Source organism: Acanthopagrus latus, chromosome 19 (assembly GCF_904848185.1).
Source record: "Acanthopagrus latus isolate v.2019 chromosome 19, fAcaLat1.1, whole genome shotgun sequence".
Taxonomy (NCBI): Eukaryota; Metazoa; Chordata; class Actinopteri; order Spariformes; family Sparidae; genus Acanthopagrus; species Acanthopagrus latus.
Window position 1 is genome coordinate 23,609,640 of NC_051057.1, and position 17,974 is coordinate 23,627,613.

Consider the following 17,974-nt stretch of genomic DNA (forward strand, 5'->3'; position numbering starts at 1 on the left):
GTACTCACATGTGAAACTCCTGCGTTAAAAGCTGCGGGTTGGTTCTGGTGTCGCTGTCACACCATCACCGCTCCACCGCGCCCCGCTCACAGCTGCCCGAGCCCATCCGGAGAGGAGGCGCACGGCGGCGGATCCATGAGCGACAAACTCCGCGCGGAGAGGAAAAGTGATTGGAAGAAAGAAGAAGAAGAAGAAGAAGAAGAAGAAGAAGAAGAAGAAGAAGAAGAAGAAGAAGAAGAAGAAGAAGACGGTTTAGTTGTTACATCCAGCACAGTGACAGTGATGAAGTGTCCTCCAGCAGCAGGAGCGGACTGTCGCGCTTCAGTCCAGCCGGGGAGGGAAAGTGCGCACCGGGCAGCTTCACTCCGTCCGCCCCGCGTCCTCCCGCATCTCCCGCGTCTCCCGCAACTTCAGCCGCTGTTAATCCTCCGGGAGCGGCTCCCGCGTCCGGTAATCCCGAGAAACACACTCCTCCGCCTCCGGGAGCAGCTGTTCAGTTTCTTCTCATCCTGCTCAGGTGTGACAATTAACAAGAACAACACGCTCCTCCAAAATAAAAGTCCTGCTCGGCTCCAGCTGTTGCTTTTATTTTGATTTTCAGGAGGAAATTCACTCGTGAAGGCGGGAAAAGTGCCAAGTTTTCACCGTCGGACCGGAGTGTCGAGCTGCGGGTCGGTGCGTCGGTGCGTCGGTAGGACTGACCGGCCGGACTCCCATCATCCCCGCCGCTTGATCGCCCCGGGACGCGGAGAGAGAGAGAGAGAGAGAGAGAGAGAGAGAGAGAGAGAGAGAGAGAGAGTATCGCGAGGTTACGCCCTAATTCACGTTTGTCTCGCGCACACACACAACCACACACTTGTTCACACACCAGAGTGGAGACACACTTTAAACACGCACCTCTACACGCACACACACACACACACACACACACACACGTACTGATCACCTGTCCAGCTGTGTGTGTCTCAGGCTCCTCCCTCCCGTCAGGTGAAGTCTCACAGAACACAAAACATTTCTGGAGCTTCACAGTAAAATATTAAAGAACTGCAGCAGATGAGGAGCTGATTTAAAATGTAAAAAACAACCAAAGTAACATCAAATGTCTCCACACAGCTCGACTGCTGATCACAGTCTCACACACAGACTCCATGTTTCTACTCACAGACAGAAAGAAGTTCATGTAGAACATTTGCTGAATGAACAAGAAGGTCCAAATAATGCAGAATGAGTCAGAGACAGAGTTTCACAGAGTTTATAAAGTGTCTCCAACTCAACAACTCACTAAACTGACACATTTGTTAAGGGAGTCTGGGGACTTTCTCCACGGGGACAAAGAAGTCGCCTATATTGTTCCTGTTTAGTGTCTTTGTAACATGTGACATGTTTAGATCAATAACATGTTTCTTCTTTCATAAATGGAGTGTAAATGGTGAAATCAGTGTAAACAGTGTGTTCAAACAGCTGATCAATGTTGGCAGGTAAGACTTTAGCACTTTAGACACAGAAGCAGACAGGCTGGTACAGACATGCTGCCACAAACTGACACTTTTTACAAGGAGACAAACAACTTCAGCTTCTGGTTTAATGCTGAATTTACAACAAGGACACAATGAGTCAGAATCTGTCAGAGACACAGTTTCACTACGTTATAAAGTTTGTTTCAACTCAACAACTCTTAAAATCACCACATTTATTAATGGAGTCTGGTGATGATGTATTACTGGTGTGTGTGTGTGAGAGACTAAATATGTCAGTTACATCACAGTGAGAGAACTCTGCCTGTTAATGTGTCTTCTTCTTCTTCTTCTTCTTCTTCTTCTTCTTCTTCTTCTTCTTCTTCTTCTTCTTCTTCTTCTTCTCTGAATGTGGTCTGATCAGTGTCACATCACTCAGGACAGATGTTGACAGCAGGTCTGATCAGCCTCTCACTAGTGTAGTTTAAGATAATTATTCAATCATGAAAACATAAATATGAATATTTCTGGTTCTGGCTCACTGGACCTTTAAGATCAGAATGAAAAGCAGTTGTAAGAAAAGAAGGTTGACTGACTGTAAAGACACTTTTTATTATCCCAACATGATATTAATATATTATAAAACTTTAAGCTTGTGTGTCCAGAGAAGTTAGTGATTATTAAAAGCTAATTTCAAGATATTATTTTGTCATCTGAAAACTGTCTTTGCACTGAGATGCATGTAGTAAAACTGGTCCTCTGCTGGCTGCAGTGAGTCCACAGCATGAGCAGCAGCAGAGTCTCCCCCTAGTGTTCAACATCCGTCAGTGTGAGGAGGAAAATACAACAGATTCATATGTGAACATATATTTAACTTTCTTATACACAGATGGAAAAATAATCTGCACACCAGACCTGGTTTGGATTTTATTCAATTTAAGAAACTATTCACACGTAAATGAGATTTTACAGTGTGTGTATGTGTGTGTGTGTGTGTGTGTGTGTCCGTCAGACTGCATGTTTAATGTGTTTTTGAATCAAAGCTTTTTAAAAACACGTCGCTGCTGCTGCTGCTGCTGCTGCTGCTGCTCGGGGGACAGGAAGAGGAGGACCAGGGTTGGTTTCCTTCAGGCCCAGTAACAGCTGGGGGCTCGTCCGGGATCTGAAGGTCCATGAGGTGGTTCAGTTTGTCTCTGTGTTAAATGTCGTGTCGTCTCTGCACCAGATCGCTGCTGGGCAACTTCAACAATTTACCACCGTATTGTTTCTGTTGGCGATCCTGAGTGGACGCACGCTTCAGTGTTTTGCAGCTGACTAGATTCCTGGTTTTCGGTGAAGCAGGTGAAGTTTGTTTCCCTTCATTTTCTACTTTGAACAGCAGCGTGGTTTTGTGTTGGTCGTGTTGTGATGTGTGGCTGTCATTAATACTTGTGTGCAGTAACTTAGCTCCACTTCTGTTGGGTCACTTGTGGTGGTTCTTGGTTTATATTCGCTGACTCCATTTCTGAATGATCATTTGCTGCCGCTGCTCTCTGTTAGCAGAGCGGAGAGACGCTGTGAGACGAATCCACAGAGAAAAATGAAACAACTTCAACAATCCTTCACAGGCAACCAAAGAGCTGTGAGGGTCTGATTGTTCATGTCTCCTTACGAAAAGTGATTCCTACGTGTAAATGACCAGCAACAGTTACGTAGAGCCTCTTTAAGGTGTCAGCTGCTGAGCTTTGTCAGAGGAGATGTGATGAGTCTGTTGGATGACGTGTGTCTCAGCTTCCTGTTCTGGTCCAGTGATGCTCTGAACGCTGCAGAAGATGTCAAACTCTTAAATCTCACTGTGGAACCAAAGATTGTACAAACCGACTGACAGACGAGCTGACGGCGTGTGAAGCTTCCATCGCGTACGGAAGTCTACGGAGAGTTTCACCTCTCGAACACAATGCATGCTGGGAAGTCTGCATCACTGTACTTATATTTGAATGAACTCTGTCCTGTATCATCTGCAAATAAAAGCGTAAAACAGTCTCCATCTGATGCTGATGTCTCTGTACGAGGCGACATGAGAAGCAAACGACCATCAGACGCATCAGAAGACAAAGTTTACTGTGTTTCACCTCCATCGTCTCTTGTCAGCAGAATCAGCAGAAACAGAAGCTCCTCTGCTGCATGAAAGAGACTAAACTTCAATCTAAACCTCACTAACACTAAACACTCTGATTTATTACTTATTCTAATTAGAAAATCAAACCTTTAAGCATCAGCAGCTTCAATTCTGCTAAATTCAATATATTTTGTCGACGGTCTGTGATTTGTTTAACATTTTACAAACTTTAATCCTCCATCTGCTCAGTGATGCATTTAAACTTACAAACTAATTCTTAGAAATGATGATAATAAATAAATCTGTTGAGCAGGAAGTTAAAGAAGAAGAGTGATGTTCAGCTTCATCACTGATCAATCTGACAAACGTTGTGCTGCAGCGCCCTCTGCAGGTGGAAGCAGTCACCGCCTCAGATATCTGATTTACACCTTTAGAATATTTCCACATCTGTCTTCTGTTTCAGCTAGTGTTGGAGAAAGTTCTCTGAGTCAGACTCCAGTAAAAGTCAAAGATGTGGTGTTGAAATGTTAGTTTGGTAAAATTGAGAGTCACAAACATGAAGAAAACTCAAAACAAGAGCAAGAATCATTTGTTTGTGTAACTGAGCTGATTACGAAACACTTCCACAGTATCTGACTACATGATCATCGTGTCTCAGGGTTTCTAGCCTCAGGTTCTGTACTCAGGTGCTGTACAGGTACAGATTCAACGAGCTTAACTGGAGTGTCTCTGTTTTCTGCAGCTGTATATTTCTACTCCACTACATCAGGCTGGCAGGTTAGATTACTCGTTACTTTTCAGATTACATTCCCGTCCTGTTTCTCCAGGTGAGTTAATGTTGAAGGTTTGTGATAAACTGACAGTGTTGTAAAAAAAAAATAATAAGTACCCAGAATTCAAACTAAAAAAGTAAAGTATCCGATACTAAATGTGCTTGAGTAACAGAAATACAAGTCAAAGAAAATGATGCATAAATGTAGATGTATGTTTATAATGTGTGTGTGCTGCAGGTCGACTGATTATCAGAGCTGATGTTCAACTTTGTATTGATTGTTGGAATCAGGATGATAATAAAATAAACTGAACAGAGAGTGTGTGTGTCACTGAACCTGACTGACAGCATGAACCACAATGTTAAACACACAAACACACATGTGGCCCCCAAGAAGACGACACGTCCAGTATCAGACTGCGGTCCAGCCGAACCGAACCGGCTCTGACTGGGTCAGACTGCAGTCTCACATCAGAACCAGGAAACAGATACTTTTAATTAAAATAATATTCAGTGATAAACTGAAGGGATCACAAAGGTTTCTTTCCGAATTTTAAGATAAAAGATGACGTGAACTCCGGCCAAAGGGTACACACACACACACACACACACACACACACACACACACACACACACACACACACACACACACACACACCAGTAGGTGGAGGGAGGAGGAGGAGCTAAGGTCACGTGATCCAGTGAAAGTGAAAGTGTTCAGTTTGAGGCGACAGACAAGGGAGGAATCTAAAGCTGATGCAGGGTGAGTCTTCATCTGACCTTTTTTATTTCACTGCCAAAGTCTGTGAGTGAATGTTCAGATGTAAAGAGAGCTGACCAAGTGGAGATCTGCCTCCATATATTATACTGTACACTGCTGCTGTGGGTGTGAAGGGAGAACTGGAGATTTTGTGCTACTTCCTGTTTCTCAGACTTGTTATTGTGTGGAGGAAACAGAAGACAAAATGGAGTCTGCAAAAGAACCTCTACGCTTCAGAACTGAACCAGAACCCTCAGACACACAGTAAGAGAACTGATACTAACTTCTTATATGACTCATTTTAAATCTTTCCTGATTCTGCTGGTTGATTGTGTATTTTATGTGAAATTATTTACTGAGATGTATTTGCTGCCTAAATCTAACAAACTGTCTGTGAAACTAAAATAATTTGTCTTCGTCTTCTTACCTGTGACAGCTGTCAGTCACTTTGAAAAAAGCTGTAATCTGATCTAAGAGGACTAAAACAAACTGTAAACTGGTGCAGGAGTTTGTGTTTTTACAGATTCTTAAATGACCTCATAGATGTTTTGTGGGTGTTTGTGGAATTAATTAAAAAAAACTTGTTTGTGTTTGCAGAGTTCAGTCCAACAGACAGAGAGCAGAGTCTCCAGTGTCCAGCTGTCCGTCTCTGAAGAGTGACTGGTCCAAAGAAGGACTACCTCCTGACTTCAGTACTGAACCAGAACCATCAGACACACAGTAAGAGAACTGATTCTAACTTATTTATCTGACTAATTTTCAGTCTTTTCTGATTCCACTGGTTGATTGTGTGTTTGTATGTTAAATTATTAAATTATTTACTAAGACGTATTTGCTGCCTAAATCTAACAAACTGTCTGTGAAACTAAAATAATTTGCCTCATCTTTGTCTTCTTACCTGTGACAGCTGTCAGTCACCTTCTAATGTGATCAGTAATCTAATCTAAAAGGACTAATACAAACTTTAAACTCCTGATAATCGACTGTTACAGGAGTTTGTGTTTTTACAGCTTTCTACATTTTAAGTGTTCTTGTGAGATTAATAAAAAAAAAATGTTTGTGTTTGCAGAGTTCAGTCCAACAGACAGAGAGCAGAGTCTGCAGTGTCCAGCTGTCCGTCTCTGAAGAGTGACCGGTCCAAAAAAGAACCTCTACAGTTCAGAACTGAACCAGAACCCTCAGACACACAGTAAGAGACTGTTTTTACTGTAAGCTGACGTCTGTCCTGTCCAAAGACGACACATTCAGACAAACTCTTTGAAAAACTAGATGATAAAGATAATAACTTAAGAATGTATACTGCTACTTACAGTGTTTTAGCCTTCATATTAAAGTCATGCAACATTTTTTTAAAAGTTTGAAGAACTTTTAAAGAATGTTCTTCAAATGTTTGATTTTGTGATATTTGTCCTCCAAATAATTAGTTGTCAGGATTCGATTATCAGTCTCAGGGTTTCCCACCGCCAGGCAAAGCATCATTTATCCTATTTATTCAAAATAGGTTTGTATACATCAGTAACAAAGTTGAAAGTGCAGTGGCGACATCTTATGTTCAACACAACACAAACTAGGCTTCTTGTGATTGAACATAACGGAAATAAAAAACGCCGACTTATTCGAACAAAGAGACGTTGAACGCTCTGGTTCACCTGTTGACCAGGTGTGCAGCGGCGTGACGTCGGCTGAGCCGCGGGTTGATGAGGCAGCTAGCATGGATGTTAGCTCGTTGTCGCTGCAGTGGCAGAGCAGCCTTCTCTGTGCCATGATGGGAAACATAGAACCAGCAAGTTTAATCAGAATTAGTTGGTGGAGCCAAAATTCAGCAGGTGGCTGTACCTGACCAGCTATTATGTTTTATTTTGTGTGTTTTGCACTATGTGACAATATTAACAATATTAAGTGCCCTAATTTCACAGTGGTTCAGTCATAAAACGCAGCTGTTAAATTCAGCGTTAGATCATCTCTGGTGGTAGCTGTTTTAATAAAGTCAAAGTTTCAGTTTAAGTATGTTTCGCCGAGTCTGTTGCAGCCACCGCCAGCAGGCGACGCAGGGATCCTCGACCAGAGCTTTTATTGAAGCTCCTGCACGACTTACAGGCCAGATGTGCTAAACGCTCATGTTGGGTCTCTCCACCATCACACCAGCATCAATATGGCAGCAGAATGCCACATTGTTTCAAATGTACATATATGAAACTGATTATAATGAAATATCTATTATGAAATATCCAATAGTTATTTGTTGTTTTCATGTTGTAGGCTTGTCAATCACTGCAGCAGTGATTAATATGGAGCATGAAGCTGTAATTGGTGTCAGGCCACAAAATAACATGCTTCACCGCCGGTGGGACGCCCTTCCAACCTACCACCAGGCACCAGCAAGTTTTCTGGGGGAAACAATGAATCTGTTTTTCTCTGTTAGCACGATGACTCTGCCTTTTTTATTCTAGTCTAGTTCAGGATCACTGGTTTTATGTCCTGGTGACTCAGCTTGAATTATGATTCTTATTTCCAAAGATGGTCTACATGGTGTCATGAGTGATATAATCTCCATCGTTTGTTTGCAGTGCACCACACTAAGACCTTATTGTCAAATTGAAATAATTTATTAACAATATAAATGTAACAGTAAGTTGTTTCACCAGACAATTAGAAACTATGGATGTCATAGAGAAACCTTCATGTTAGCACAGAGGTGGTGGTGTGGAGGTGTGTCACTCCATGGTCCATGTGTGTGACGTGTTGAGAACCCCTGCTGACCAGTTTGATGAATGACAAAGCTTCTGTGTTGTGATGCTGCTGACATGCTGCACCTACTAGAGACTGTTGGTCCTCATGGACAGATTAAAGATAACAGCAGAGTCATCACATGCTGTGTGTCGCAGACTGCTGGTCAGATATAAATATGAATTATATAAACATTTGCATTACAGACTGAATGCTGAATAAACAGCAAAATAATGACCTCTTATGGATCCTTGTGACCATCTGAGCTTCCACACAGTGTCGCCTCAATCTGGATATCTTTCAACAACAGTGAACAAATCATTATAGTTATAAAGACGTGTCTTCACAGAGAGAAGAAGAGGAGGCATGTTTCTGTGGAGGAGCAGCCGTCCTGCTGTTCTTTGTGTCAGGACGTCCTGAAGGATCCAGTCTCTACCAGCTGTGGACACTGGTTCTGCAGACAGTGCATCACCTCATACTGGGACCAGTCTGCTTCATCAGGAGACTCCACCTGTCCCCAGTGTGGAGAAAGATCCAGAACAAGAGCTGGACTGCAGACAGTCAGTCAGACTAACACTGCACCAAGTAAGACTGAACATCTGTCTGCTGATGTCATCGTGTCTGAAAACAGGAACTGTTCATTTATTAAAGGAACAATTGTTGTGTTCTGTAGAGCATTTAATATTATCATGAATATCATTCATTCAAAAACATTTTTATTTAATCAAGATTCTTGTTCTCAGTTTAATCCCAGAATATTTTCTTCTCTTTCAGCTGATAGTCTTCTGCAGGAGGCTTTAGATGAACATAAGATCAGTCTGAGGAGGAGATGTGAACATGTGACTGAAGGAAGTGATGAAACAGGAAGTGATGAAACAGGAAGTGGAACCCTCCTCAACAGGATCTACACTGAGCTCTACATCACAGAGGGACAGAGTGAAGAGGTTAATACCCAACATGAGGTGAGACAGCTAGAGACAGCTTCCAAGATGGAGACCCTCCATGACACTCCAATCAGGTGCTGCGACATCTTTAAAGCCTCAGCTGACCAACAGAGACGCATCAGAGTGGTTCTGACCAACGGCGTCGCTGGAGTTGGAAAAACCTTCTCGGTGCAGAAGTTCACTCTGGACTGGGCAGAGGGCTCCGAAAACCAAGATGTCAGTCTGCTGGTTCTGCTGTCGTTCAGGGAGCTGAACCTGATCAGAGATGAGCAGTACAGTCTTCTCAGGCTGCTCCATGTTTTCCATCCAACATTACAGAAGGTGACAGCAGAGAAGCTTGCTGTCTGTAAACTTCTCTTCATCTTTGACGGCCTGGATGAAAGCAGACTTTCACTGGATTTCAACAACCATGAGGTCGTGTCTGATGTCACACAGGAGTCATCAGTCAGCGTGCTGCTGACAAACCTCATCCAGGGGAAGCTGCTTCCCTCGGCTCTCGTCTGGATCACTTCCCGACCTGCAGCGGCCAATCAGATCCCTCCTTCATGTGTCGACAGGGTGACAGAAGTACGAGGCTTCACTGACGTCCAGAAGGAGGAGTACTTCAGGAGGAGGTTCAGAGATGAAGATCTGTCCAGCAGAATCATCTCACACATCAAGACCTCCAGGAGCCTCCACATCATGTGTCTGATCCCAGTCTTCTGCTGGATCACTGCTACAGTTCTGGACCACATGTTGACTACAGACCAGAGAGGAGAGCTGCCCAAGACCCTGACTGACATGTACTCACACTTCCTGCTGGTTCAGACAAAGAGGAAGAAGCACAAGTACGATGAGGGACATGAGACGAGTCCACAGGAGCTGACGGAGGCTGACAGGGAAGTTCTTCTGAAGCTGGGGAGGCTGGCGTTTGAACATCTGGAGACAGGAAACATCATGTTCTACCAAGAAGACCTGGAGCGCTGTGGTCTTAATGTCACAGAGGCCTCGGTGTACTCAGGAGTTTGTACAGAGATCTTCAGGAGAGAGAGTGTGATCTTCCAGAAAACAGTCTACTGCTTTGTTCATCTGAGTGTTCAGGAGTTTCTGGCTGCAGTCTACATGTTCCACTGTTACACCAACAGGAACACAAAGGTCCTGGAGGCTTTTCTGAAAGACTCAAAACCAAAGTCTGTTTTTGAGAAGATTTCCAAATTTTTTGATAGGGGCACTGGTGGCCAGGAGACCAGTTACCCATCCCTGGATGACTTCCTGAGGAGAGCCATGCAGAAATCCCTTGAAAGTAAAAATGGCCACCTGGACCTGTTTGTTCGCTTCCTTCATGGCCTCTCTCTGGAGTCCAACCAGAGACTCTTAGGAGGTCTGCTTGGTCGGACAGACAACAGTCCAGAAATCAAGCAGAGAGCCATCAACAACCTGAAGGAGATGAACAGAGATGACGTCTCTCCTGACAGAAGCATCAACATCTTCCACTGTCTGATGGAGATGAACGACCACTCAGTTCATCAGGAGATCCAAGAGTTCCTGAAGTCAGAGAACAGATCAGAGAAGGAACTCTCTGTGATCCACTGCTCAGCTCTGGCCTACATGCTGCAGATGTCAGAGGAGGTTCTGGATGAGTTGGACCTGCTGAAGTACAAAACATCAATGGAGGGACGACTGAGACTGATTCCAGCTGTGAGGAACTGCAGGAAGGCCCTGTGAGTCCAGATGTGATTATCAACATTATAAATCAGTGTAGATTAGAAGTTTAATTCTTCAGATATATAAACTATAAATAATTTATTTTAAAGAAGCGCTTCAATTTTTAGATACAGTTAGATTATTATTTTTAATAAATGTTTCACTTACCATGAGTGCAACAATGTAGATTCTTCAGTTTGATGTGTTTAAAGCTGTCAGGTTGTTGAACTCAGTTATTCCATTTATTTCTAATGATCATTAAATTTGACAGATTTTCTTCTATTGATCTTTCTTTGGCTGACAGAAGAAACCCTGGTGAAACTACTGAAAGAGGTTTTTTAACCACTATACTGAAGAGTTTAAAATAAGATCTGTATCATTTTTCATGTGATGTTTCTAAAGTCCTTGAGAATTAATTTCATGCAGTTACTGTTTTCATTATGACATTAGAGACATTTCACAGTGAGCCAATGGACCAAAAAGTTCCAGCTCAGATTAAAGGTTCTACTTTACCTTTTATACATGACATAAGATCGTTTTTTGAATTGACTCTTATTTGGTTTTAATCTTTATGTATCCTTGTAAATGGTAACTACTGCAGTGTACAACAGCATTTGAAAAGACAGTAGATGTATAATTCAAAATCACCATAAAATTGTTCAAGTCTTTATAAAAGTCAAATGTTCTGAATCACATTTGTATTATTGGCAAAATATTAATAATTTAAATGTAGATTTTTAAGATGGTTGCTCTTCTATTTTTGATGGGTAAAATATACATTAAAAAAGACAAAGTGAGAAAAAAACAAAAGTAAAATCTTCAAACTCATCCATCTTAAATTCTGGAGGTGCACGATCATTCAGCACCATGATTTGTGGAGCCAACATGCTCGACACAAGACGAGCAATGATGTAAATTTTAGCACTTAAACCCTCAAGCCAACACTGCTGGGCATAAACTAATCTTACTTTCTGGCCCAAAACATAGAATCAGGTCACACTGGCACTGTGGACATCATGGAAACCCAAATGTAACTACATTTTCTCTTCTTTCATCTGCAAGATTAAAATAAAACACAGATTTAAAGTCTGCAGGTTTCAGAGTGATGAGAATCACTGTTTCTTGTCAAACACAGATAAGATCAAGGTTTGTTGAACCACTGATGAAAATAGCAAATGTTCATCAGAACAGAATGTTTTGACATCAAATGCATGAAGCAAATATAAAGTTTCGTCTTTCATAGTAACATTTTTGTAATATCTGTGTCATGACAGACTGTATAGCTGTGGACTCTCAGAGACTCACTGTGAAGTTTTGGCCTCAGCTCTGAAGTCCAACCCGTCCCATCTGAGATTACTGGACCTGAGTATCAACAGCCTGAAGGATTCAGGAGTGAAGCTACTGTCTGTTGGACTGGAGAGTCAAAACTGTGCACTAGAGAGTCTGAGGTCAGTTCATCGTTTTGTTTTTCCATATATTCAATTCAAACCCTTCACTGAGACTTAAAGTTTAGTTAATTAACTTTCAGGATTTGCTGCAGCATAAATCTGAATCTTTCAGACATTATCTGTTTATCCAAATGGCTCCATCCTGTGGTGTTCAGAGGATGCTGCACTGAAGGACTATTCAGTGTTTTGTTTATTTATTTTTTCATTCAGTGTATTTCTAACGTTTAAGTGTCAGCAGCCAGCTGATGCCAGTCCCACTCATTTTACAAATAGGATCATAATTTAGAACTAATTTCACTGGAACTACTCGAGTACTTCCAGTGTTGTTGGTATAGCACAAGTTTATGGACAGCCTGCAGCCAATCAGAATCCAGTCCTCACCCAGAACATGGTATAAAAATATATTTTCCTCTTACCTGTGGTGGTATTTATCCATCTACTGTAGATTAGCTGGACCACTGATGTAAATATTCCAATTCAAAAGAAATTAATTCTCATTATCAGTTCATTATTACCAGGTCATTTGATTCATTCCTCACTTGTTTCTTTGTAACGTCTCACATTTTTATGTACTGTGCTGTAAAGTGTTGCCTGACATTCCTTTAAAAATGTCTTTGATCATTATTTCTACACATTACTTACAGACTAAAGATCTCCAAGGCTGAAGCATGTTGTTGACTGTGAATTACTGCTGACCAGCAGATGGCAACACAAAATATGAATCATTGCAAATAAATTAAATGTCTGTAAATGTTTTAAGATATATTTTAACTGAAGGAACTCACTTTTGAACTTGTAACAAATGACATGAATCACCAACTTTAATTTAAGGATTTTTTTCATACGGACTTTAGTGAATGTGGATCTCTCCTTTAATTACAGCTTGTTATTAATCTGTGTTGACATTAACAGCTGTATGAATGTGGATGATGTCTGTCAAAGGCTGATGATGATCCACAATAACACAATGAAGTTACTGTGTGTGTGTGTGTGTGTGTGTGTGTGTGTGTGTGTGTGTGTGTGTGTGTGTGTGAGAGAGAGAGAGAGAGAGAGATTTTGATTTCAAGCAGGAACATTGTCTTCTAAACTTACATCATTTATTCTTTATTCAGATTGTGGGGCTGCAGTTTGTCAGAGATCAGCTGTGCTTCTCTGGCCTCAGCTCTGAAGTCCAACCCCTCCCATCTGAAATATCTGAACCTGGACAACAACAAGCTGCAGGATTCAGGAGTGAAGCTGCTGTGTGATTTTCTACAGAGTCCAAACTGCAGACTGGAGATTCTGGGGTCAGTTCACTGACTCTGTTACTGTTGTATTAATATTTGAGTTTACATCCATATATTACTTATCCATAGAGTTATAAATCTCCTTTGGTCCATATTTTAATGTTTTTTTAATCTAAATTTAATTTTCAGACTTTTTTTCTTAAAATAACTGTAGAAAATGTTCAGTTAGTGGTTAAAGTAAATTAATGTTTGATTGAATCTGTTAACAGAAGATCTTTCGAACTAACACCTGATTTACACACGTTGGATTATAAATTGATTTTTAACTCCATCATTTATTCTTTATTCAGATTGAGGAGCTGCAGTATGTCAGAGATCAGCTGTGCTTCTCTGGCCTCAGCTCTGAAGTCCAACCCCTCCCATCTGAAATATCTGAACCTGGACAACAACAAGCTGCAGGATTCAGGAGTGAAGCTGCTTTGTGATTTTCTACAGAGTCCAAACTGCAGACTGGAGATTCTGGGGTCAGTTCACTGACTCTGTTACTGTTGTATTAATATTTGAGTTTACATCCATATATTACTTATCCATAGAGTTATAAATCTCCTTTGGTCCATATTTTAATGTTTTTTTAATCTAAATTTAATTTTCAGACTTTTTTTTCTTAAAATAACTGTAGAAAATGTTCAGTTAGTGGTTAAAGTAAATTAATGTTTGATTGAATCTGTTAACAGAAGATCTTTCGAACTAACACCTGATTTACACACGTTGGATTATAAATTGATTTTTAACTCCATCATTTATTCTTTATTCAGATTGAGTCGCTGCAGTTTGTCAGAGATCAGCTGTGCTTCTCTGGCCTCAGCTCTGAAGTCCAACCCCTCCCATCTGAGAGAGCTGGACCTGAGTGACAACAAGCTGCAGGATTCAGGAGTGAAGCTGCTTTGTGATTTTCTACAGAGTCCAAACTGCAGACTGGAGACTCTGAGGTCAGTTCACTGACTCCGTTACTGCTGTATTGTTGAATTAACATTAGAGTTCATATATAAAATAAATGGGAAAAGTTACAGATTTTCTTTTGGTTCTTATTTTCAATTATCTTAAACTAAATTTAGTCTTCAGACTTCTGTTTCTTCAAGAAACTGTAGAAACTGTTCAATTAGTTGAATGTTGAAGTGAATTAATGTTTGATTTAATCTGTTAACAGAAGATCCTCTGAACTAACATTTGATTTAAATTGATGAAGTTGAGAAGCTAAAGTAAAAATATAATGATTTCTGTTGATGTCAATGTCTTTTCAGAAATAATATCTGATCATCAATATTGATCCTACAGAACACACAGATCAAAGCATATTCAAAATGCGTTGAAGAGAAAATATTGTGTTTTCTCCTCTAATAACAGACCTGAGATCAGCAGCTTGTTATTAATCTTTGTTGACATCTTTGTTGTATGAATGTTGTGCTGACATGTGGATGATGTCTGTTGAAGGCTGATGATGATCCACAATAACACAATGACAAAGTCTCTCTACTCATTTTAGAGAAAAGCTCATTGATGAGGACACAGTGATGTTGAGCTACACATTTAAAACCTGAACACATCTGACTGGATAATAAATTGTTAATTGTTAATATCTCCATCATTTATTCTTTATTCAGATTGAGTCGCTGCAGTTTGTCAGAGATCAGCTGTGCTTCTCTGGCCTCAGCTCTGAAGTCCAACCCCTCCCATCTGAGAGAGCTGAACCTGGACAACAACAAGCTGCAGGATTCAGGAGTGAAGCTGCTTTGTGATTTTCTACAGAGTCCAAACTGCAGACTGGAGATTCTGGGGTCAGTTCACTGACTCTGTTACTGTTGTATTAATATTTGAGTTTACATCCATATATTACTTATCCATAGAGTTATAAATCTCCTTTGGTCCATATTTTAATGTTTTTTTAATCTAAATTTAATTTTCAGACTTTTTTTTCTTAAAATAACTGTAGAAAATGTTCAGTTAGTGGTTAAAGTAAATTAATGTTTGATTGAATCTGTTAACAGAAGATCTTTCGAACTAACACCTGATTTACACACGTTGGATTATAAATTGATTTTTAACTCCATCATTTATTCTTTATTCAGATTGAGGAGCTGCAGTATGTCAGAGATCAGCTGTGCTTCTCTGGCCTCAGCTCTGAAGTCCAACCCCTCCCATCTGAAATATCTGAACCTGGACAACAACAAGCTGCAGGATTCAGGAGTGAAGCTGCTTTGTGATTTTCTACAGAGTCCAAACTGCAGACTGGAGACTCTGGGGTCAGTTCACTGACTCCGTTACTGCTGTATTGTTGAATTAACATTAGAGTTCATATATAAAATAAATGGGAAAAGTTACAGATTTTCTTTTGGTTCTTATTTTCAATTATCTTAAACTAAATTTAGTCTTCAGACTTCTGTTTCTTCAAGAAACTGTAGAAACTGTTCAATTAGTTGAATGTTGAAGTGAATTAATGTTTGATTTAATCTGTTAACAGAAGATCCTCTGAACTAACATTTGATTTAAATTGATGAAGTTGAGAAGCTAAAGTAAAAATATAATGATTTCTGTTGATGTCAATGTCTTTTCAGAAATAATATCTGATCATCAATATTGATCCTACAGAACACACAGATCAAAGCATATTCAAAATGTGTTGAAGAGAAAATATTGTGTTTTCTCCTCTAATAACAGACCTGAGATCAGCAGCTTGTTATTAATCTGTGTTGACATGAACAGCTGTATGAATGTTGTGCTGACATGTGGATGATGTCTGTAGAAGGCTGATGATGATCCACAATAACACAATGACAAAGTCTCTCTACTCATTTTAGAGAAAAGCTCATTGATGAGGACACAGTAATGTTGAGCTACACATTTAAAACCTGAACATGTCTGACTGGATAATAAATTGTTAATATCTCCATCATTTATTCTTTATTCAGATTGGAGAGCTGCAGTTTGTCAGAGATCAGCTGTGCTTCTCTGGTCTCAGCTCTGAAGTCCAACCCCTCCCATCTGAGAGAGCTGGACCTGAATGACAACGACCTGCAGGATTCAGATGTGAAGCTGCTGTCTGATCTGAAGGAGAGTCCAGACTGCAGACTGGAGGCTCTGAGGTCAGTAGAGGGTTGGAGTCAGACGGGACAGAATCTTTTTGTAATCGTGTTTTTGACTTGATGAAAGGAAGCTGGCTACGCTGCACAGCCGCTCCACTTGTGGTCTGAACAGGACTGAAGTCCTGCTGGTCTTTATATCACTGACTGACAGCTGATGGAGGGAGTCTCTGGAAACACTCATTTATCACTTCTGCTGTCTCTCTGCTTCTCTCATCAGGTGGAGTTGATCTCTGTGAGAGTGGTGAGAAAGGTGGAGGTGTTGAGAGGATCAGCTGTGTCCTGATGATCCAGAGAGGTTGAAGCAGCACCATCAGCTGGTGGGTGGAGAGGCTCTGACTGGGCCGTGTTACTGGGAGGTGGAGTGGAGAGGAGAGCTTCATCCAGCAGTGACTGACGGACCAATCACAACAAGTGGAGATGACTGTCAGTGCTGCAGTGTGAACTGCTCTGAGATCAGCTCCACTGTCACACACAATGTCCAGTCCAGCATCATCCCTGTGTTCCTCTGGATGTGACAGAGTATCATCAGTGTATCTGGACTGCTCTGCTGCTGCTCTGTCCTTCTACACAGTCTCTGCACACACACTGACACTCCTCCACTCCTTCTGCTCCACACTCAGACACCTCCTCCACCTGGACCTCCACCTGGACCTCCACCTGGACCTGGACCTCCACCTGGACCTGGACCTCCACCTGGACCTCCACCTGGACCTCCACCTGGACCTGGACCTCCACCTGGACCTCCACCTGGACCTGGAGCTTTATTCTTTTATTCACTCACATATTCTCAACACAAAGAGCCTCAACAGCTGTTTGCAAACAAAACTGTTGATCAACATATTTAACTAGATATTTGTTTTTGCTGTCAGTTGCAGCTCCACCATGTGGAATGATGGTGAATTGCAGTTTATTTCCACATTATATTTTTAGAAGTTGATGTGAAAAAGCAGTTCTGGTTCTGACCAACAACACCAGATTCTAATAGAATAGTTTGAAAGAAGAAAAGAAGTTTGGATTTAATCAGAACTTCACTGAAGTCTCCAAACTGAAACACGGTTCTGACTCCAAACCCAAGTATGTTTGTTATCAGAGCAGGTTCTGTATCTGACAGCTTTAAAGTCTCTTTGTCAAGTGGATCCGACCAGACTGTTGTGGCAGAAAGTGACCGAAAGAATCCAAAGAGTCTGGTCATCATTGTGAATCTGTCGCCTTAAACAAACTCCAACTTTCACATGGTCATTTGATCCGTTGTTAAGAAAAGACATACTGATCAGAGTTGCTTTTATTTGCTGTAATATCTGTAGATTTAGTTGTAAAGTCAGTTCAGTGTTAAACTTTGCTCACACACTGAACATCAGAACATTTTCTGTTTTCCACTATACAAATCTCATGTGATGTAAATCGCCTCCATCTATATTATTATAAATGTTCTGCGTGTTTAAACGACGTCTGTTTGTTGAATCACTTCTCTGGATTCAGGTTTTATTTCTGACTTATGAAGATTAAAGTTTTGCTCATTTTCATCAGCTTCTTGATTCTTTTCTATAACAATATTTATTTGTAGTTAAAAGAAACAATTACAAAAAAAAAAAAACGAACTAAAGAAATCTTAAAATCAATAAAATCTCCACAGTATCAGAAATGATCTGTCAGTCCAGACGGTGAGGCGTCACTCTGCTCGGTGTTCTCTGTCCGCTGATCTGGAACTGGTTCAGAGAGACG

General features: G+C 40.9%; 3 protein-coding genes across 16 annotated transcripts in view; 1 reads left to right on the forward strand and 2 right to left on the reverse strand.

The window, feature by feature from the left end:
* LOC119009049 (sodium channel protein type 4 subunit alpha-like) overlaps positions 1-701 on the reverse strand; it is a 159,284-nt gene extending 158,583 nt beyond the window's left edge. For all 3 annotated transcript variants that reach the window (XM_037079965.1, XM_037079963.1, XM_037079964.1), the window contains exon 1: positions 9-701. The gene's annotated coding sequence lies outside the window, so the exon portion shown is untranslated. The remainder of the gene's footprint in view (positions 1-8) is intronic.
* Positions 1-17,974, reverse strand: part of LOC119009057 (NACHT, LRR and PYD domains-containing protein 14-like) — a 308,098-nt gene that overhangs the window by 213,523 nt on the left and 76,601 nt on the right. The gene's annotated exons all lie outside the window — the stretch shown is intronic.
* Positions 5,026-17,775, forward strand: LOC119009055 (NACHT, LRR and PYD domains-containing protein 14-like). 12 transcript variants are annotated; one of them, XM_037080014.1, is made up of 14 exons: positions 5,026-5,087; positions 5,257-5,348; positions 5,682-5,804; positions 6,154-6,273; positions 8,161-8,396; positions 8,586-10,455; positions 11,713-11,886; positions 12,999-13,172; positions 13,463-13,636; positions 13,928-14,101; positions 14,774-14,947; positions 15,239-15,412; positions 16,079-16,252; positions 16,470-17,775. In XM_037080014.1, exons 2-14 carry the CDS (start codon positions 5,290-5,292, stop codon positions 16,477-16,479), a joined length of 3,636 nt encoding a protein of 1,211 aa, XP_036935909.1. In that variant the 5' UTR covers positions 5,026-5,087; positions 5,257-5,289; the 3' UTR covers positions 16,480-17,775. The 12 variants fall into 12 exon arrangements, with proteins under 12 accessions (XP_036935909.1, XP_036935912.1, XP_036935908.1 ...); XM_037080013.1 differs by having other exon boundaries at positions 5,051-5,087; positions 5,282-5,348; XM_037080017.1 differs by lacking the exon at positions 5,682-5,804.

Bases quoted from the DNA above. Each gene is read 5' to 3' on its own strand.
- LOC119009055 (XM_037080013.1), top strand. The intron at 5,805-6,153 runs GTAAGAGAACTG...TTGTGTTTGCAG, and splicing joins CCAGAACCATCAGACACACA to AGTTCAGTCCAACAGACAGA. The intron at 8,397-8,585 runs GTAAGACTGAAC...CTTCTCTTTCAG, and splicing joins TCAGACTAACACTGCACCAA to CTGATAGTCTTCTGCAGGAG.